At 34.6% G+C, this 21850-nt stretch overlaps 2 protein-coding genes and 1 non-coding gene across 3 annotated transcripts; 1 reads left to right on the top strand and 2 right to left on the bottom strand.

Annotated features, from left to right (window-relative positions):
• Positions 1-7677: 7677 nt before the first annotated feature.
• On the top strand, positions 7678-9875 carry LOC109006371 (protein GRAVITROPIC IN THE LIGHT 1). Its single transcript, XM_018985643.2, has one exon. The coding sequence runs from the start codon at positions 8164-8166 to the stop codon at positions 9589-9591; it is 1428 nt and encodes a 475-aa protein (XP_018841188.1). The 5' UTR covers positions 7678-8163; the 3' UTR covers positions 9592-9875.
• A 2698-nt stretch (positions 9876-12573) lies between these two features.
• On the bottom strand, positions 12574-17172 carry LOC109006370 (probable alpha,alpha-trehalose-phosphate synthase [UDP-forming] 7). The gene is made up of 4 exons (XM_018985642.2): positions 16994-17172; positions 14593-16692; positions 14246-14519; positions 12574-13554 (listed from the first exon to the last, which is right to left on the bottom strand). The coding sequence occupies exons 2-4, from the start codon at positions 16572-16574 to the stop codon at positions 13234-13236; spliced, it is 2577 nt and encodes an 858-aa protein (XP_018841187.1). The 5' UTR covers positions 16575-16692; positions 16994-17172; the 3' UTR covers positions 12574-13233.
• A 4029-nt stretch (positions 17173-21201) lies between these two features.
• TRNAI-AAU lies at positions 21202-21275 on the bottom strand. Its single transcript has one exon. It is a non-coding gene; the product is annotated as a tRNA-Ile (tRNA).
• Positions 21276-21850: the final 575 nt, after the last annotated feature.

Here is a 21850-nt window from a genome sequence, read left to right as displayed (position 1 = left end):
ACCCACCTCAACTCATCTCAATTCATCATTACAACTTTCTCAAATTTTCACATAAAATATAATAAACAATTCAATTTTTTCAAATTCCAAAACAACTTTTTTAAATTCCCATACCAAATATAATAAATAATTTAACTTTTATTCTACTATTCACAAACCATCTCAACCCATCTCAACTCATCTCTGAATCCAAACCTCTCCTAAGTCACCTCCCTCTCTTTCTCTCTCTTACACCTACTACCAATTTCACGTCTGAAAGTTCTTATTTGTTTTCAAAGATGATATGAGATTAAAGTTAAAAAGTTGAATAAAATATTATTAAAATATATTTTTTAATATTATTTTTATTTTTTGATTTGAAAATATTAAATTGTTTATTTTATTTTGTGTGAATTTTAAAAAATTATAATAATGAGACGAGAGATTTTCGAAAACTAGCGTATGTCTCTCTTACTTTATAACGGATTCATTTCTTATTGAGGTCTCGTCTACCCCTTTTATTGTCCGTTTGAATAATTTGATGTATTTTCAGATGTTGAAGGCTTCCAGGAGCGTCCTCAACCTTCTAAGGTAATTGAGGATCATGTGCAAAATGTCTTGAGTTTTTGTGGGCCCAATAATTAGGCCCATTTTCCTATGGCGGTAGCCTGTAGAATACGTAAGAGTAACCCCATATGTTGCCTTTCTTCGGTGCGTTGGAGTCTTGTCTTGGGCTTGTCATTCATTTTAGTGGAAGCCTACACAATATGGCCCATCTGAGTCGGGTGAGTTTTATCTCAACTCATTATTACAATTTTTTTAAATTCTAACACAAAATATAATAAATAATTCATCTTTTTCAAATCTCAAAATAATAATAACATTAAAAAATAATATTTTAACAATATTTTATCATCTCAACTTAACTCAACTCAACTCATTTCAACATTCAAACACACATGATATTTATAGAGCATCTTTCTAATTCTCATCTTTTTTATGCATGTTTGACAGATTGGTTTGCATTATGAACGAAAATTAGACACAAGCATGGATTATACTGCAATGAATGGAATTAGTAGGCATTTGATAAAGGTCCCAGCGATCAATGATTTCGTCTCATACTCCATGAAAACTCTATTAAGTTTCACGATGAACTTGCATCGTACTTGTTTCTTTGCAATTTTCCTGCCGCGTATTTTGAAGATCTCTTGATGGTTATGAAATCACCACGTGGACTATTTAATAAATAAGATAGAGTATATGAAGACCAAAAAAATATAAGATAGAGTATAGAATCATAACTTTAATTTAGGACTATTGATCTAATATCACGTGAAACCACTATTTGTTTTGAAAGCTTAATTATTTATTTTGAAATGTGTAAATTTTGAAGTAGGTGTTTGGTTTAGTTATTTCTCACTATTCAGGACATTCTCTCATTTCTACTAGAGGTTGATCAGAGTGCTAACAAGAAGATCCCCTAAAGAGCACTAATATTGAATTATGCATCTACATATATTAGTATAATATGATCTTAAATTGGGTTGCATTGGATTATATATATCTAAAAAATTGTATAGCTATGAACATTATTTTTACAAATTTAAAGATTTACTGTTCATTCCAATTTTTATTTTATTATTATTTTTCTCTCTCCTCCCCTTCTCTCTCTCCACCAACGGATAGGATTTTAGAAAATAAAAATTCTAGTAGATGCTAAATGATAGAGAGGTGCTAATTACAAAATAAATAAAATAATAGAAAAAAATAAATAATAATAAAATAATAATGTTTTATTATTATTTAGCTCAAATATACATAATTTAACGTGAGAGTTTTCCTTGATATATAAAATAAATTTTAAAAAAATGTGATTTTATATATGCATAAGAGAAACCAATGCTGGTGGAGAAGGTCATATACACAGTCATTTCTCTTTACATATTTCTGGTTTGCAGTCAGCTTCCTCTTTTATGGAATACATTCTACAACGGGTGCCGATCCATTTTATTGTATGCGTGTTATTCTTGCCTGGTTCAAAGATCGTTGAAGACTTGAAGTGGACAACAGTGTCCGTACTGAGGACCTTGCCCTCTCTTGTAATTTTTTTTTTTTTCAGTAAAGTCTCAGTTGTATCCCTTTATTATCCTTATCCACTCCACTTCAAAAGTAGTTTCAATTCGGTCTTGCAGAAAACTGGCGACTCTGGAGGCCGGGCTTGACTCTCTTTCAAAACATGAAGGATCCAATTGAAACTTGGGCTTCGTTTCCTCCATGTCGTAAGAAAACAAAAGGGTACACGACCTTACCTTGGTATCAGTCCACATTGCCATCTTTTGGTTTATGCTGTGTTTAGTAAGTAAACTATTTACAACAGCTTGGACTTGGGTTGTGCCAGGGCAATAGGGTAGGATTCTTGGTGGTGGATAGTCGTAAACTGACTCAAAGGGGGTGAGTTGAGTTGAGGAATGGATATTGGTATTGTACTATATTCGGCCAAGGACACCCATTTGGCTCAATCTCAAGGCTTATCCCTTGCAAAACTTGGCAAATATTGTTCTACACTTTTGCTGACAATCTCAGTTGGGCTATTTAATTGTGGATGATAAGCCGAACTGAGCTGCAAGGAAGTTCATTGAAGCCTGAACAACTACTTTCAAAAAGTGCTAGTGAACTTAGGATCAATTGAGGATGGCATGCCATGGAGTTTGAATACATTATTCATAAAAATGTGGGTAATTTTAGAGGTTGTGTATGGATGAGTGAGGGAGATAAAATGAATGTTAGGACCTCTCATCCTGTTGACTGTTATATCCTGTAATCATTAAATATATATAGAGTAATGCTACACAACCTTTTCAACCTCTACATATTATATTTTTAAATTTTAATTTTTTTTTTGAGTTTATTCTTTTTAAACTAATTCAATGCTTCTATTTATTATTTATATATTAAATATTTGATAAAAAAATTAAAATTAAAAAAAAAAGTGTGATATGTGTAAGTTGTGTAAATAATAAAAAATTGTGTAGCTTTTTTTATATATATAATATGCTTGTTTAAAAAGAAAAAGAAAAAGAAAACCTAGCAAAAGTTTGTGTCGCAGGTACAGCAGAAGTACGTGGATTTACAGAGCATTTATGCCACTTAAGACTTGAGAGACACCAGAAAAAGCTCATGGTGTCACCAAATTTACTGCTATTTGGTCCTCTTCACTCTTCAGTCTTTATTGCAACTTTCTTCAGGGCAAGACATTTGACAGCCGGTGCCTTTGTGGAGGTAACTCAACTGAAAGCTTTTTCCTCGTGGCCCACATTTGCCTTTGGATACTCTTACCCCTTTTCTTCATTTTTCATTTTTTTTTTTTTTTTTTGGGTTATGGTTCAGAAGGATGCCCTGCTGTAATAAAGTGAAATTCTTCCTTATTATAGGTCGGATTTTAAAATATTTAAAATTAATCTGACGAGTATTAATTTATAAATTTATTTTTATAGAATTAATTTAAGAATTTAGCACTTTCTCAAAATATATAATAAAAGGGCTTCACAATTCCATTGCTGGGCAGAGTCAGGGTTTGTGATTACTGACTAAAAGGTAAATTTATAATTTTTGTTAAGGATTGTGAAAGGTATTAAAAATTTCTCCTTAGATTTACTGCAATGTAAGTGCGGTTTAGATAGAGAGATAAGAATATATAGTTTTAGATGAAAGTTAAAAGTTGAATAATAAAATATTGTTAAAATATTATTTTTTAATATTATTATTATTTTAAGATTTGAAAAAATTAAAATATTTATTACATTTTATATGAAAATTTAAAAAAATTATAACGATAAAATGAGATCAAACACTTTTACTATCTAAACAAAATCAAATGTGTCATCTCAATAAGTACGACTCGAGAATAATAAAACTGAAGATTTTGGGATTTTCTTTTTATCATGTCTCCCATTTTGACAAGCATATATGATAATTGACCATTTGTTTTTAAACCAAGATAAATATTTGCTGGGATACATAATCAGGATAAATATAGTAGTGGGGGTTGAGAGGACCCAGGCATGCATGCAATTGCTCACTACAAAGTAAGACAAATTTATATAAAAAAAATGGCGCCAAAACCTGGTCCCAATTTTGTTTAGCCTTTGACTAAGATCGCAAAGACTAGCTTTGATTCAATTTAGGAAATGAACTTTAGTGTACGTATAATGGGCAGAAACCGATCTGAAGTGATCAATTTCATAATATTCCACACGTCGATGAAGGGTATATATGGAGCTGCTAGCTGCAGCTAGCAATTAAAGAGTCTTTGTGACTGCATTAACGTACGATACGTGTGGCGTCTCACATGCTCATCATCATGTACGTAGAACTGGAGCGTGCGTGGTGTTTTAGGTGGTGGAGCTGCGCATGCATGCATGCATGCATGCATGGCATGCGGGGACATCACCCTAGCTGCGCGCCTTCCTGACTTTGATCAGCTGGTAACATCTACCAGTCATGTTGACTGTTGAGTTAGCATGGTTTGCCTTATATATAACGTACTACAACTTATACAATCATGCATAAAGGACTCAAAATAACTATTTATGACGAAAATAGACTTATTTTGACAGAAAATAATTATTAATTTTCGTAAAAAATAACTAACAATAAATAAATAATTTTCTTGTAGTAATATTAACATATATATGCAAAAAATCAACACTTTAGTGTCAAGCAGATGTATTGATCACAAACTCATATTTGGTAAGAACAATGATATTAATTAATAGGAAAGCATAATTTATATAATTATATACTAATTTCTAATCTGCTTAATGTACATTACCAAAATTAGTAGCCACGGAAAATAATTAATTTCCATATACCTAATTGCTCCTTTCCTACCTACATGCAATTCCTTCATGTAAACGCCACTTACATACAGCTATGAAATTGTCTTCATTATCTCTGCATGGAAGGATGCTTATTCGATGCTCTTCTGATCTTATAAATGAAGCTTATAATTATTGCACACCACTTGTCTTAGCAAATGATTTTTCCTTACTTCCTTCAACAAGAAATTAAAGGATTTAATTATTTTGTGGTCATGATCATTGTTTAGGATAAAACATTCAATATTATTGCTTATACCATACGGTGTGACTGTTGATCAATATAATACACAAACTGTGATCAAAACCTATAATGGGGTTCAACAAACAGTCTACCTAATGTCGGGTCCCGAGCTAATTTGCATCCAAATTAGTTGCATGCCAAAAAGGTGTAATATATATAATATATAATTCATTATATTCACAAGTCGGTATGGAAAATACATCATTCACATTATTGATATTGTGACACGATTTGATTTATAAGATTTAAATACATATATTTTATAAATTAAATCCTTGCACATTAGTAGTATGCAGTGTGTATATTCCACACCGACTTATAAGTACTCGAGCTTTTCATAATATATAGATTTAGAATAAAGATTAATTACGACTAGCTTGGTTTGTTTTTACAAATCATCTCATATCATTTTATTTAATTATTACAATTTTTTCAAACTTCAAAACGTACAAAATATAAAAAATAATTCAATTTTTTAAATCTCAAAATAAAAAATAATATTTTAATAATATTTTATTCAACTTTCATTTCATTTCATCTGTATAACCAAAGGAGATCAAGTTGCTTGCTACCAATTAGGAAGAAAGATTAACTAATATTGGTATTAAATTTGCTCCGATCCCATTTACGTTGGGGATTTGGAGCAGACGTGTGGGGTCCCAAATGATGAAATAAGTAGTGGACATGAGGGACATGAATGAAGGCCTATAATAAGTACACTAATTTAAATACATGCAATATAGCCATTCATGCTAATACATTGTCATAATTTTGTATTTGGATTGTCGGACGTGACCAAGAGTCCCTAATCCACCAACACTTAAAAAAGTAACATATATATATATAAGTATATTAAATAGATAAGAGCTATATAGCCCAATAAATCATTATAAGAACCTTGCATGCCTGCATATATGCATGCCTGCCCTACCTGGGTGATCCTAAAAACAAAGTTACAGAGATTGTCTAACAATGTCATCCTTGAATATGTATATATTGAAAGTTGTTTAAGACCACATATTCTGATTTCAACAATTAAACTACTTTTTGGCTTGGGATGGCCTGTATTTAATAAACATTAATTATATATTAACTTTTGTTTGTGTCTTATTGTCTGCTAATGATTGCCACGACATTTTATGGTCCATCATTGGGCTACCTTGAGATTTCAGATCGATTAAGCTAAGATCATCATATATATATTAATTAGATCAGCGTTTGTGTGGGGGTGGGCATGGGCATGGGCAAAAGCTTAAGTACCCCAACTAAATTGGACCCCATAATTAAAGGGATTATTTTGTTTCACAAGTTGAAACCAAGCTTGTGAATTGGCTCCTCTTAATTTCTAGTCATGATCAGGAGACGAATCATGCAATGCTGATCAATTAATTCAAAGAAACTTCTAATAATGATTTTTTTTTTTTTTACATCAACTTCTAATAATGAATTGTAGCTCATACCAGTATATTGTTTTATAAGAAGTACTATAATCACAAAAATATTTTATAAAATTAAATCTATAAATTGATATAATTTTATAATGATATTTTATATATTTTATAATAAAAGTAATTTTACAGCCAAACGTATTATATTAAATCACGTCAGTTTGTAAGTTTGATTTTGTATAATACCTTTATGCAATCATTTTTCTTGTTTCATGGACTTCTCTTGTTATAGTTGTATTATTTTAGATTGAGAAAAACTCACAATCCATCTCATCTCATCATTATAATTTTTATATAAAAGTAATAAATAATTTAATTTTTTTAAATTTTAAAATAATAATAATGTTAAAAAATAATATTTTATTTAATTTTTAATTCGTATCATCTCAACGCACGATTGTCCAAACCTAACATTATCGCGCGTGGGGATTTGTTAAATATTGCAAAAGCATGTTATTAATTATGAATATGTTCAAAGTTTTCAAATATTTGGATTGGGCTGCTGCTAATTAATTCGTTGTGATGCCCCCACACCAGAATCGTGTTTCCGTCAACATCTTCTTTCGGTTGTGTCCTTTTTCTAATTTTTCTACAAGGTTCCCATCTTTTATTCCCAAAGTCCAGTTATTTTCGCAATACAGATGTTTTTGGATAAAACAACAAAAACTAGAACTACCCATTTACATTTTACTATCTTAGTTCCAGAAAGTCTATGCACAAATCATTAGATTTATATATTTCTATAATTAGCTTCTTTTTTTTTTAGATAAATAAGGATTTTAATAAGAATCTTAAGTTCTAATTATAAATTCAAATTTCTACCTTAATAGTGAGCCATAAAAGGGGCAGCATAAAAAAAAAAAAAAAAAAAGCCTCTAACTACAAATAGATTATATAAAAATAATCTTACAAATTAATATAGTATAATATAATTTATTAAATTATTTTTATTATAAAATAAATTTAAAAAGTTATATAAAATCATGTCAATTTATAAAATTAATTTTATATAATCTGTTTGCGAGAATAACAAATATAAAATGAAATTTGTGGGAAAAAAAAAATATATTTCACCAAAATTATTTGATGAACTTTTTGCAGTTAGTCCAACAGTCCAAACACAGTCTTCTCATCTCTCTGGCATCCCCATGATGTTTGATCAAGGCATGGTCCACGACTAGATAGCCATCAATCACCTTACAGAGAGGAGGACCCACTGTCATCATCCTCTGTATTGCAATGAGCCTCGCCTACAGAAGAAACCTTAAACGTCCAAATCCGCCATGGCTACGAGTTTCTATTCCTTTTCTACTGCTTCTACTTAGACAAAAACTTACAAACAGTTAAGTTGTTCGTCTTTAATCGTTTTCACTTTCTTTATCAGCCCTTCCCGCTTTTATATACTGCTTTTCCCTACATCTCCGGCTTCAATCTGATATTCATCATATAGTCAAAGATTTCTGCCCCCTTTTCAACTTGAAATCTTTAGCCATCTTTTTCATGACTTCCCTTGTCATCGAAGTTCCCTATATTCTTTACCTTATTTTCTCCAGATTTTCATGCCCCAAGTAAAAGTATACTACTACTCTGTTTATTTTCTGCTAATTAAGATATGGATACCATGAAACCCAAATCAGCCTTAAACAGCAAGAGCAAGTTAGCACGTACTTTCCAAAAGGTTATCAACCTTCGGACCGCAACAAGAATTGCTTCTAACAATGGCATTTGCATGCTGGCGTCTCAACCCAAAGTCAAGGAGGATTTTTTCACCGATAAAAAGTCTCAGCAGTTTGACAAGAATGGCGTCGATACGAGAGACCGGCGGAAAGCAGTGCTGGAAGCTTTGGTGGCGAAGCTTTTTGCGGGGATTACTTCTATCAAAGCTGCTTATGCTGAGCTCCAAATGGCTCAGAATCCTTACAACAATGACGCCATTCAGGTCGCGGACCAGGCCGTCGTGGACGAGCTCCAAGCTATTTCCGAGCTCAAGCGCAGCTTCTTGAGAAAAGAACTCCGTCTTTCACCCCAGGTTACTCTCATGCTCGCGGAAATTCAAGAGCAGCAGGGCTTGATGAAGACCTACGAGATCACCATCAAGAAACTCGAGGCAGAGGTTGACCTCAAAGACTCCGACATCACTTCGCTCAAGAACCAGCTCGACGACTACATTGCATTCAACAAGTCATTAGAAAAGAAGCTAAATTCAAGCGGGTCTCTGTCAATGTTCGATGCTCTTCGGCTTACGAAGCTCAATGTGACTCATTTTATCCAATTTCTCCACCATACCCTAAGATCCATTCGTAGTTTCGTGAAATTAATGATTCGTGACATGGAGTCGGCGCACTGGGATCTTGACGCGGCTGTCAAATTCATCGAGCCCGACGCAGTTTTCACCAAACAAAGCCATCGGCTCTTCGCTTTCGAATCCTTTGTTTGCATAACTATGTTTGAGGGCTTCAATTTCTCTCACTTTTCACCAAGTGATCATCCTCAGCAACAGCAACAAGAGCCAGTACCTCTTGAAAAACAGCGCAATCGCCTCTTCTTCGACAAGTTCAAAAAGCTCACGAACGCTAATCCGAGGCATTTTCTTTCCCACAATCCAAACTCTTCATTTGCAATGTTCACTAGGTCCAAGTACCTCCAGCTCGTACATGCAAAGATGGAATGCTCTCTCTTCGGTAACTTGAATCAGCGAAAGCTCGTGAACTCCGGCGGTGTCCCGGACTCGGCGTTCTTTTTAGCGTTTTCCGAGATGGCGAAGCGCGTGTGGCTTCTGCATTGCCTGGCATTCTCGCTCGACGAAGAGGTAACCATATTTCAGGTAAGAAAGAAGGGTAGGTTCTCCGAGGTATACATGGAATGCGTGACCGAGGAAGCGTTGTTATTCTCCGGTGAAATCAGCAGTGGCAACGACGTCTGTGCCAGTGGCGAGCTTCGCGTGGGTTTTACGGTGGTGCCAGGGTTCAAGATTGGAGAAACCGTGATACAAAGCCAGGTTTATGTGTCTCCGGCCACCGCTACTCCGGCTAGTGGCTAAATCGATGTTGGTATACTGCATGTCGAGACTCGAGATTACATTCCCAACGCGCTTTTACGCACGCTCCGGTGTCATTCGGTAAAGTAAGTCTGGCAGCGGAGTTTTAAATGCATGTTTTATGGTTGTTTAGTAGGTAATGTCGTAATAGAATTGAGTTGATATTAGTAAAATTTTTTATATAATTATTGAATTTTAATAATATGAAATTTGTAATTGAGGAAAAATATTTGTATGTGTATTAAAAAATAACTCTATCTTCTATAATATTTATGTATAAATTATTATAAAACCAATTAATGTTTTATTTATTTTTATTTAAATAAGTATAATAGATTTTATGACATATTTAACCACAAATTTGTAATTACAATACTTTTATAATCTATAATGCTAGATAGAAGTGCAAATCTCACGTAGACCTTTTGTAAAATGGTGAGGTTTGCAAAAAAAATTTACATTATTTTTTATGGTGGGGCTTTCACGGGACTTGCATATTTGAGATTTATACATACCATTACTCATTCTCCAATATTACTTTAGGACGAAGCGTTCTTTCAACACAGATAAAATAATGTTGATATAAACCCAAATCTTAACTCCAAAGTCATGTAATTATTACAATATAGGCGAGATTTAAATCTTAGGAATCCTGTTAATGGAATTGCGTTTGCTAGGGAAGGGATAAAAAAAAGAAAAATATTTCAGTCATAAAAAGATTATATAAAATTAATTTCACAAATTGATATAGTTTAATATGATTTGTCAGATTATAAAATTACTTTAATTATAAAATAAATCTAATAGATCATATAAAATCATATTAATTTATAAGATTTTTTTTAAAAATTTATTTATAAATATAACAGTAATCTTAAAACAAATATAGAACCTTTCATTTGGGGTTGGAAATTTCCTTGAAGTTCTGCGGTTGGTTTGCAGACGTGCCAGAGTACGTAATAGCATTCCGTGGTCAATTTCGTTGATCGAAGAAATGTACTAGAAGTGGGGAATTCTGAGTCTGCTTCACGGGCTGTGTCGCATGCGTGAACCAGTTTAACCTTTACCTAATGTCAAGATCCCACCTGCACAATTGCAAGAGATTCTCCTCAAGCTAAGATTTACCTGTAATATCAAGTACCCATCTTAAAAATCAAGTGAACCTATAGAGGTGAACGGTATCTGCATGATAGATTGCCGATGAGAGAAGTAAATGAGACGAGCTTGAGATGCTGTTTAATGATACTCCAATGTCTCAACCATATATCCTTAAATAATTCAGACCATTTGGACACTTGTATTCACTTACACTCCATGAGATTGAGAGTTAAACGCTGCAACTTTGCTGTCAGATGACAAGGGATATAGCCCAAACCCTGAAACTATTTTGGCACTCAACAAACGGCCAGCCCCAACTGTTTGTTGTTTGTAGGTGGGCCAGTTTTCTATCTTCTCTATCCCTTTCTCTCTCCAAGGTATGGTGTAGAGTTACAGTTTTGAAGCGGAACATAATAGCGATTATTCTGCATGTTAATTTTAATAGATAATTCACAAAAAAAAAAAAAAAAAGAATCGTCCAAAAAATACAGAGAAAATGTCCTTGATGTTCAATTCAATTATCAATATTCAAGTGTCACCAAATCAATCCACAAGCCGAACTGTAATAGTTGAAAACGATTGTATTGAAATTTTATCAAAAATAGTAAAATCTCAACAATCATGCCAAAATTAAATACGGAAATAAAGAAATAATCTGTCAAAAATTTGGCCTAAATCGAGTTTAGAACCACTTCCAAAATAGTAAATGAAATATTACTATAAAAAGAAACAAATAACTAAAAATAGAAAATTAGAGGGAAAAACAGTGTAATTTGGCTTTGAAAATGATGCACACCGCGTATAGCTGGGTGCCCACGACGTGTGCGCTGAAAAGAGCTTTTCGAATTGGAGTCATATGAGTGATTCTGATACCCATAGCTAAAGTTATGGCCAAAATACCGAAACGTGCCCAAAACTATCCCAATCAAGAAAGTATCATGACTTTCTGCCTCTTTGCGCTAATATGTCACCTCTAAGTATTTAAACGCAGTCAACGTATAATATAATAACTTATTATCATCGGATTCAGATTCTTCTGTATTAAATTTACCAACCCATTATATTTAAAAAAGAGTTAAAAGTAACAATAATTTTTAATTTTTTTTTAATATAAGTTGATGTGATAGATTTTTACGTCTGCAATGTGGTTGGAGTATCGATAAAGAGCATTTCTAAATAAATTTATTTAATAATAAATATTATAAGATTCATCCCAATATATACCAAAGGTCGGTTTAGTTTTTTTTTTGGGAAATTTAGACCAAATATGCCAAAAAGATGGTGAATAACAACTCTCTCTCATGTTATTTTAACCTTGAAAAAGAAAAGAAGAGACAGAAGTCTTTGATGTGGGCAAGGCCTACCATCTTGGGCCTAACAATCCTTAATTGTACCACTTCACCCTATTTTCAGGCTCCACACAGTCCATAATGATACCGGTGGACCTAAATCGAATTCTCAAAGGATAGGCTTACGAGTGGTATTTGGTTCATGACCTAAATAGTGCTGCTTTACACTTCAAATTTTATTTATAAAACTTATTTTATTAATTTTTTTTTTAAATTCAAATATTTAATTTCAAATTTTATAATTTTCAACATTAATAACTGAAATACGAAAAAGTAAATTTTTCTTAAATACATTTTCCTTTAAAAAATTAATTTTTTTTTTATGTAAATTTTATATTTACTTATTTTTTTTATCCAAAAAATGAGTACGCCAACTTTCATTTCTCATTGGCAATGAGGCAATGTATTTTGCCCCTAAATATTGACGAAAGACGGTAAAGAAAACAAACAAAACCTATTGATTGAGAAGCTTGACATCCGGCAGACGTTATGTTCAACATTAGGGAAGCCAAGCACACGATGCTTCCAATAGAGCATAGAAAACTAAATTGCAAAAATTTGCTATAGGATTTACAGATTTAATACGCCTAAAAAATTCAGTGTAACAATGGTAAAAGAAATTCACTCAAGGAGGGGGAGAAAAAAAAATAAGTAGAAGAAGAAGAAGAAGAAGACACCAGTGTACAGTTTCATCTAATGGGGCGTCAACTTCACCTGTTTGTGTTACCCCATGAACATCTTTTTTCACAACAATACAAATGAGTACTTATCCATGCTCAGTATTCAAGCGAGATGCACATGGGTGATGAATGGTCAGTATGATAATAGCATTAGGTCTGGCTAGGCAGCCTTAGTGTGTTTGATGTAACCATTATCTAGACATTTCTTCCATTTCCAGTCAGTTCTTCATGAGTAGTTATGGGTAGGTCCGTCAACCCTTCAGATGCCTTGGCTTGATACAAAAAAGAATTCTAACCCACGCGACCCACACTGCTGCTGCAATTTTTACTTCACAGAAAAAAAATCCAACTTGTTTATCATTCCCCCACGCCCACCAAACAAAGTTTCTCCCACCAAGTTACTTCAAACAGAGATGGCAGCCATCACCTTTAATCATTAGGATAGTGGGTTATTCTTCACGATTGGCTTTAAAGCAGAAGACAATGAAATTAGGAAGCCATGTATGAGGATTTCAAGGTCAACTTCCAGCCTCATCCGTTAGGGAGAATAATGTAGTCTCTGAAGGTGAGTCTGAAGCCTCTGCAAGAGCATCAAGCATGTTTATGACGTCTGATGTGTCATCCAAATAGTACTTAGCTTTACTTGGCTTCTGACCAACAGTGCATGCAAAAACCGATGTACTAGAAGAGAGGACACCACTATTCATTGCATTCCCAATGATCTCAAACATGTCCTCATCCGATCGGTCATCACCGATACACAGAATAAAATCAGCCTGCTTGCCATTCTCCGCCATTGCTGACAAGATCTTTTCTGCAACCACACCTTTACTGACTCCCTAAAAGCCAAACTTTAAGTTAGATTCAAATATCATGTCTTATAGGCACTATTAAGTTCCAATATTTGACCACAAAGGAGCTTTACAATCTGACAATCAGATTAACCCAATATTTGGCTACATAGAAGAGTTTTACATTTGAGCATCACACCAGTTTCGACAAGTATCAATCGCCTAATACATATTACATGTTCATAGAATTTTAGTCTTACTGGGTCTGTTTACGATTAGATAGATTGTCTTGATAGAAGGAACAAAGTTTTCTAATCTTTAGAATCATAGGCTCTAAAATAAAACCATGGATGAGATGACATAAATCGCTGAATCTTCCTGGCGGATCCCACTTCAATAATAATCTAATGTTTCATTTGCCCAATTAGCAATGAGATACAATTGTTTTTAGCTTTTGTCCGCCCTTTTTCCCTTTTTTGTATTTTTTAATCTGGAAGAACATGGTTTTCAGTGTATTCTTCCAGCAATCAGAAAACTGGGATAGACATTGAAATACACAGCAAACTAGTAAAATTAATTTACATAAACTTCTAGCAATTTGGTCTGTTTGAAGGTGGGGAAACCATTTCAAGCTGATCGTAAGATACGATGATTGGAACACGCATCCTTTTTTAGCAAGAAACAGGAACACATACTTCATAAGTCCAAAACAAATCAAATGAAGAGTCACGACGCCCACCTGTGGTTTTACTTCAACAATGAACTGACCGCTTTTGACAGCAACAGGTTCATTTGCCAACACACTTTCTAGATGATCTAACATCTCCTTAGCCTGGCTGGATCCAAAACCGGGGTCTGCATCCCGATGGTGCCAAACCAAGGCACTTTCCTTGTGTTCGATATAAGAACCGTCAGTGGATTCGGTATACAATTTCATAACAGGCTCAGCTATCTGTATCCACCCAGAATCGTTACTCTGTCCGCATGTTTCCCAAGACTCTTCAGCAGGCCACCTAATATGTCATGCAATTTAGTCACAAGGCAATAAACAGGTGCTAACGTAAAAGAGAGTAAAAAAAACCATACCTCATGAAGTAACCATGTTCAGCAGCAATTCCAAGTTTCTGGCAAGGAGAAAACCACTTGCCTAAACTTTCCCTGCCTCTTCCACTGACAACAAACACAACGTTTTTAATATCACCACAAAGCATGTTTATAATTGATAAAACCTCTTGACTTGGGGTCTTGTTGATGGAAGTTTGGGGCATTACAGTGCCATCATAATCCAGGAGTATAGCCCTATTTCTGGACCTTGAATATGCAGATACAATGGCATCAATAGACAACTTTCTGAAATTAGGATCCAGTGCCACAACCCTGAAACCAAAGCTCAAACCGATTCCCCAACAGCGTCTTCTGAAATGGTCCTTACAAGTCCTTTCCATATCTTGGAAAAAGCTCCTGGACCAGTATGCCACATCATGTGTGCTAACATACCGATAATGCTTCTCATGGCGCAATTGCTTCTCGGAATCAGCCATTGAAATTGCCTCATGCATTGCCTCAGCAGTTGCATCAATGTTCCATGGGTTTACCCGAATTGCACCACTCAGTGAAGGTGAACATCCAATGAATTCTGATACTACTAGCATGCTCTTCTTGGGCCCATTAAATTCCGAACTTGACTCTGACCCAGAAACGCCTTGCCTGCAAACAATGTACTCATAAGGTGTAAGATTCATCCCATCTCTCACAGCTGTGACCACAACACACTCAGCAATGGTGTAGTATACTGCTCGTTCACTGACGGTAACTGGCCTATCTACAAAGACAATCGGTTCATAACCAGGTTGGCTAAAATTTTCATTAATCCTCTTGCAGCTAGTGTGTATTTCATCCTGTATTTCCTCGATATCTTTCCCTCTTCCCCTGGCAGGGTTTGCAATCTGTACCAAAACTGCCTTTCCTCGCCACTTCGGGTGCTGCATCAACATCTGTTCCATAGCCAACAATTTCAAATTGACACCTTTGAAGACGTCCATATCATCAACCCCTAGTAGCACAGTTTTACCTTCAAACTGTTGTTTTAGCTCCCCCACCCTCCACTCCTTATCTGCAAGCCCCAAAATAGATTCAATTTGCCCCATGTGAATCCCAACTGGCATGATTTTTATCCCCACAGTCCTTCCATAGTATTCCATTCCAATATAACCTCTTTTCGACTGATACTCCAAACCCAACATTCGACTACAACAAGACAGGAAATGCCGAGCATAATCAAAAGTGTGGAAGCCAATTAGATCTGAATTCAAAAGTGCCTTAAGGATCTCCTCTCTCACTGGCAGAGTCCTATATATCTCTGATGAAGGAAATGGACTGTGGAGAAAAAACCCCATTCTCAGTCTATTAAATCTCCTCCTCAAGAAGGTAGGCAGCACCATCAAATGGTAGTCATGAATCCAAACGTAGTCATCCTCTGGGTTCAGAATCTCGATCACCCTCTGTGAGAAAATCTTATTTGCTGCCACATATGCCTCCCATAGAGACCGATCAAATCGTCCACCATGACTTGCCGAGAAGGGAAGCATGTAATGAAAGAGCGGCCACAAATGCTGTTTACAAAACCCATGATAAAACTTCGACAAAATATCAGCAGGTAAAAAAGCAGGGACGCACTTGAACCTATCCAACAAAAGCTGCGAGACATCATCTTGTTCACTGGAATCCACATCCACCCTCAATGACCCAACATACAAAACCTCCATATCTTCAGGCAAGCCATCCTTGAGCTGTAATAACAAAGAGTCGTCATCCCAACTGAAACTCCACCCTTTATTATCAGGTCTACGCTTAGCTTTCACTGGGAGCTGATTAGCAACGATAATGACCCGGTCCAGAACGACAGAGGATGGAACGTCTGATGTCACACTATTGGCCTGATCATCATCAAGCTCAGAAATGACCCCCGGAACGGTCATTACACGTGGAAGACGCTTTTTTTCACGACCCATGACGGGAAAGTTCCCGGAGGCCAGATCTAAAAGATTGGTATACGATCTCGACATCATTTTTTACGGCTTCTATGGTGTAGTACACTCTCAATCCGAAAGCTTTCGCAAGATCTCAAGATTACAAACCAAACCCCCCAATTGCTTTCGTCCCGAAATGGCTATAACTGAGCACGATCTGTAATGGGCATCACATAAATAACATCGTCAAGAAGACAAAAAATCGTATTTACCGAAAAAGAGAGAGAAAAGAAAGAAAGCAGGTTCTTTATAATCGAGCATTTAAAAGGCATAAGAAAATGACATTCAAATAAAGAAAAAGATCCATGTACACAATTCCTACAAACCAAAATCCGCGTACTCACAATTCAAACGATGAAATTCAAACAAAACAGTAGCAATAGAACCAAAATTAATCGCAAATCACCCGATCAAACACACACACACAAGAAAGCACAAGTAAACGTTTTTATACTTACCACACAGCTCCGAAATAAGAAAATTTCTATCCTGGCAATCTTTGTTCTTCAAGCAGCAAATAAATCTAGGGTTTCTTTTCGGTTTTTTTGTTGGGTCGTCTCTCTATACCAAGGAGTCGCCTTCCAATCTCTCTCTCTCTCTCTCGCTCTCTCTCTCTCTTTCGCTGTACAATATACAATGCTTCCTCCTTTTGGACGAAAAAGAAACATTTTAATATTTTATTTTTATACTTAGAAAAAGAAAGAGGATAAGGCCGGCCAGTCGATTACGGAGTGATGCCAACTGGCATTGAAGAGTCTTTCCCTCACGCGCACTTACTCCCTCCTACCAAGGCATTCACTGACATGTCGCTCCTACATCCTGCCACGTATCTAAGTTTCCAAGACGTTTGAAGGAAACTTGTCCTTCTTGCCCTGCCTCTGCCTCCCCCACCCTTGGCCCCACACGCCTACCGCATATTATATCCATCTAAATAGCACCAACACGCTCCTTCTCTCCAACTTACCAATCACCTTCTTCCACGTAACCATACAATTAATTTAAGCTATTTCCCCACGTGCCTATCAACAAGACGTGGCACCCCATGTTTTATTTCTTTCTTTGTTTTTTAGCAAATTATATAATATTTTTTTATATATAAATAATAAAATAGTCATAGTGTATGGAAAAAAATAAAATTAGATTTTTTATAAAATTATTTTATTTTTAAATCAAGTACATATTTAAATAATAAGAATTAAAATTTAAAATTTATCTTAAAAATAAAATTATATCATATAAATATTTTATTAAATATGTTTTACGCACCGATTCTAGATTAAAACTTTTCATTCTATAATTTTCTGATATATTTTTTTATAGTTTGAAAAAAGATAGATATAATATAGACCTAAGGCTATTTATAAGCAACATTTAATACGCGGGTTGGGTTCCTCTGGAATAATCAGTAATGACGTTTATAGCGTATAAATTGAATTAAACAGAAGTAGAGTTGGAGTTAGAACTTTTTATGGCATGCATGCGTTTTTTCTCTTACTCTATTAATACATGATATAGGCACGTGTACTATATTTTAACCTAATTTATCTTGAAGGGGACCATGTTGGTGAGCCCTTCGTGGGGACGCATTAATTAATTAATTAATTGATGTGGCAAATATATTAGGAAGAATTATCAAAATTATATAATGTTTGTTTGGTGGTTGTATTCTGTATTTGCCATCCAAACTCATGCATGCTTTGTTCCTTAAGAATCTAAACCCCATCTTTTAGTCCAACCTCATTCTAAGTAAAACGAACATAGTATTTATGTTTTAATATACTAAAAACGTGTTAGAAGTTTTGTTTCAATTATTTTAATTTCACAAGTTTAACATCCATAAAATTATATCATCGTCCACGGAAGGGAAGGTCCACCTCCACTTACGGGTGGCAATATACGATACGAATTATGAATTCGACACGAACATAATAAAAAACAAGCACGTTTTAGTTTGAATCAAAATGAATTGATCCAATAAGATATAATTAATAAACGAATCAATTATGGACCAATCCACAATCAACACGTATAACATGACAAATACATTCTATTTTTTGATTTTATAAATTCTTAATCTTATATGTATGTCTCTTTTTGTTGTTGAGAAAATGTAATATTAATATTAGTATTTGACTACTTAATATCTCAAACTATTAAACATTATTTTTTGTTAATATGTAATTTTATTTTAATATATTATTAGTTTGAATATTGATAATAACATAGTTTATCTTGAATCCAATTATAATTGTGAATGATTTATAAAATTATCTTTATATTATGTATAAAATTACTTTAATTTGGTTAAAATAAATAAATATATAGACCAATTCAATCCATTTATATGAAATGAGTTGAGGTTGGTCACATAGTTTAAATAGATTGAAACGAGTTAAATGGGTCGTGTTCAAGTTAACCAATAACAGTTAATTATTAAACGAGTTAAACGGGTCATGTCGTATCACCTGTTATTTATATGTGTCGTATTAGGATTTTAAAGTTTAATCTTTTAATTAAACAGGTTGTGTTTAGATTGACTTATATAATGATCTAATATTTATGACTTGACACGAACACAAACCACAAACACAAACTACCACCCCTACGGCCTCCACTTGTCATGGTGGCTTGTGACGACTTCACAGAGGGAAATAGATTATGTTTGGTCGAAGTGATTGCAAGAGATAAAAATGATGCACTTAAATCGATCCATTAAAGTAGCTCGATCGTGGCACCACCTAAAGATAACCATGGTAGATATATATAAGGACATAAAGTCGTATTGGCTGGTGGGAACATATGATAGTAAATTAGGATTTTTTAAGTCCCTGATTAATTAATTAATTCATATATAACCACAGACAGGTCAAAACCACGTGCATGGCATGCTGTCCTATAAGCTGATATATAAAACCTACCTTTTTATCTAGATATTCCAGTAATAAAGCAAGCTTACTTTGGCTAATTACCACCATCAGTACGGCCAACCCCACCTACTGAATTTTTTCCCACGATTTAATAAATAAAATTAAGCATGCATGCATCCTCGGCTCCCATATATAATTCCCTTCCTTTGGCATATTCCTGGATATATTAATAATGTGGATTCCAGCTAGTGCTGCTTGGAGTTGGAATTTTGTACTTTTCATTTAAGACTACTTGTAAAAAAGCAGGATATTATTACTGAATCTACGATCCAAAACCCCATGAGGTGAAGATCGATGGATTCATCCTCTTATAAATTATATGTTCAAAGTTTACACGTGGCCGAAAACTAATGTGTTAACTATGTGTTTTATACGTCTTTAGATCACATTCTAGCAACTTAGATCTTTAAAATTAGGCTTGTGAAAATGAAAAAGAAAGAAGTTGGGAGATGGGTGACCTTGAAGTCGGGGAGTTTTCGATACTAAAGTCATTAGAGTATTTTAAAAGTTTGTAAATAATGAGAGAGTCTAGAACCCATTTTTCATACTTGAAAACTGTTATTTATACAAGGAGTCTGGAAGACAGATCATGCCTATCCCATGGAGCCTATGTCCTTTTTATTGTTCATTTTGTCAAAATCTTTTAAACGCGACTTGCCTCTGCGATGACATTATTAATGTAGCGTGATTTCCTGATTGCTTTTTTCTACATGCCCTGTTGGCTATTTGTTGATGTTCCCTTATCAAAAGATCAAAAGTCTTCTGTCTTTTTCGTTCTGTCCTATATGAGTCCCCATGAGCAGGATGTGACCGAGTAGCGTCAGGCATGTCCGTCTCATCAGTCATCATTACTTACTTTCTCTTGCAGACGAATTGCTTAATGGACAAGTTTAGACCCTGAGGTTAGGTATCGGAACGAAACTCATTATTCTCAACCGAGCGCCTAATAGATTTATAAGTGAGGCGAAAATTCCCCTCATACAATGATACAGATCAAGTTGGTAAAATATTTACATCGTGGCAATATCACGCTAATTACATGTACCTATCTTTCTTTACGAGCTGACAACTAATTTATACTGGTTTTGTTCCAGCTTGTTCTCGATCTCAGAGATTATGAATTACAACTACACCCATATTCCTCCATGTAGTAATTAAGACTACCAAAACTGAGGTATGTGCTTCTCCACGTACGTTGGACGACTAACCTTGCGACCAGATCAGAGCATGCATGCAGAAGGCCAAAGATCAGATTGCAGGCCGGCAATATTAAAACAAACAAATTTGTTCAGGCTATTTGATGAGGTAGTCTGTCGACGATCATGATGATCAGTACTACTTCTAGCTATATTTGTACGATGAGAAAAAACATCAATTAATTTTCAGCAAGTTCGATCCCATGTTTTTGTGTCGCACATGAACTCATTATATAATATTTAAACTTATTACTTGTACCTATATTCCTTTATGAAACTGACATTTGATTGCTGGCGCTGTTTTTGTTCTTAATTTGTTCCCTCATCAGTTGTTTTTCTCTGTACCTAGTAAATATGCAATAAATAAATATATATATATATATATATAAATATAAAACTGACGTAATATTATTCGCTTCTTCAAGTTCCAATTACCAGGGAGCAGCAGGAGAGATGAGGCAATTCAAAAGTTTTGTTCAGGTTATTGAATGAGGCTAGCTGTCGATGATCAGTAATTACACTTGTAAAAAAAAAAACAAAAAGTGGCCCATGCAGGTCTCGAACCTGCGACCTTCGCGTTATTAGCACGACGCTCTAACCAACTGAGCTAATAGGCCAGTTATGTGATGTTTTACTGTAGTTTTATAATAAAATATAAGTTTAATTTTAATTAATTTCTTCTTTAACCAAATCCTGGCAAGGAAAACCTCGAGTACTCTTGCCGATCGAGCTTGAATTGAGCCAGTCTGGGATATTTGCATGCTAATTAATATGCCTGCCAAGCCAAAGTACTCAAGGTGATGCTCATGAATGGAATGGGTTTCCTCATCTATATCTATTCATGTCCACGATAAGCTCATCCCATGGCGCACAAGGCTGGGTTCAAATTGTGACCAACACTTTTTTTTTTTTTAACGAAACTTTCATCTCAAAAGTTTTTACAACAAAATATATTAACGTTTTTGAGACAAAAAAATCTCTTAAAAGAACTAAACATGCATCATATATGTTATAGTGCAATTCCAACGTGCCGTATTAATGAATGCTGTTGGTCTAGAGCAGATCAACCTGCACATGATCATCGGAAAGTAATACAAACATGACTTAGGGATCAAATCAGCAGCTTAAAAGTTAACTTCAAGATAAAGTCGAGAGTCAAGCTAAGAAATAAGGTTAAGAAGAGATCATAAGG

Source organism: Juglans regia, chromosome 4, assembly GCF_001411555.2.
Source record: "Juglans regia cultivar Chandler chromosome 4, Walnut 2.0, whole genome shotgun sequence".
Classification (NCBI taxonomy): Eukaryota; Viridiplantae; Streptophyta; class Magnoliopsida; order Fagales; family Juglandaceae; genus Juglans; species Juglans regia.
Note: the sequence above shows the minus strand (reverse complement) of the source record. Positions and strands in the feature narration are given on the sequence as shown.

What these genes read in the sequence shown, in the direction of transcription:
- LOC109006371 (XM_018985643.2), top strand. Translation starts at nt 8,164, where the DNA reads ATGGATACCATGAAACCCAAATCAGCCTTAAACAGCAAGAGCAAGTTA.
- LOC109006370 (XM_018985642.2), bottom strand. Translation starts at nt 16,574, where the DNA reads ATGATGTCGAGATCGTATACCAATCTTTTAGATCTGGCCTCCGGGAAC. An exon ending in GAACATGGTTACTTCATGAG is followed by an intron (nt 14,520 to 14,592) that starts GTATGGTTTTTT and finishes ATGACATATTAG; the next exon opens with GTGGCCTGCTGAAGAGTCTT. An exon ending in TTGTTGAAGTAAAACCACAG is followed by an intron (nt 13,555 to 14,245) that starts GTGGGCGTCGTG and finishes TTTGGCTTTTAG; the next exon opens with GGAGTCAGTAAAGGTGTGGT.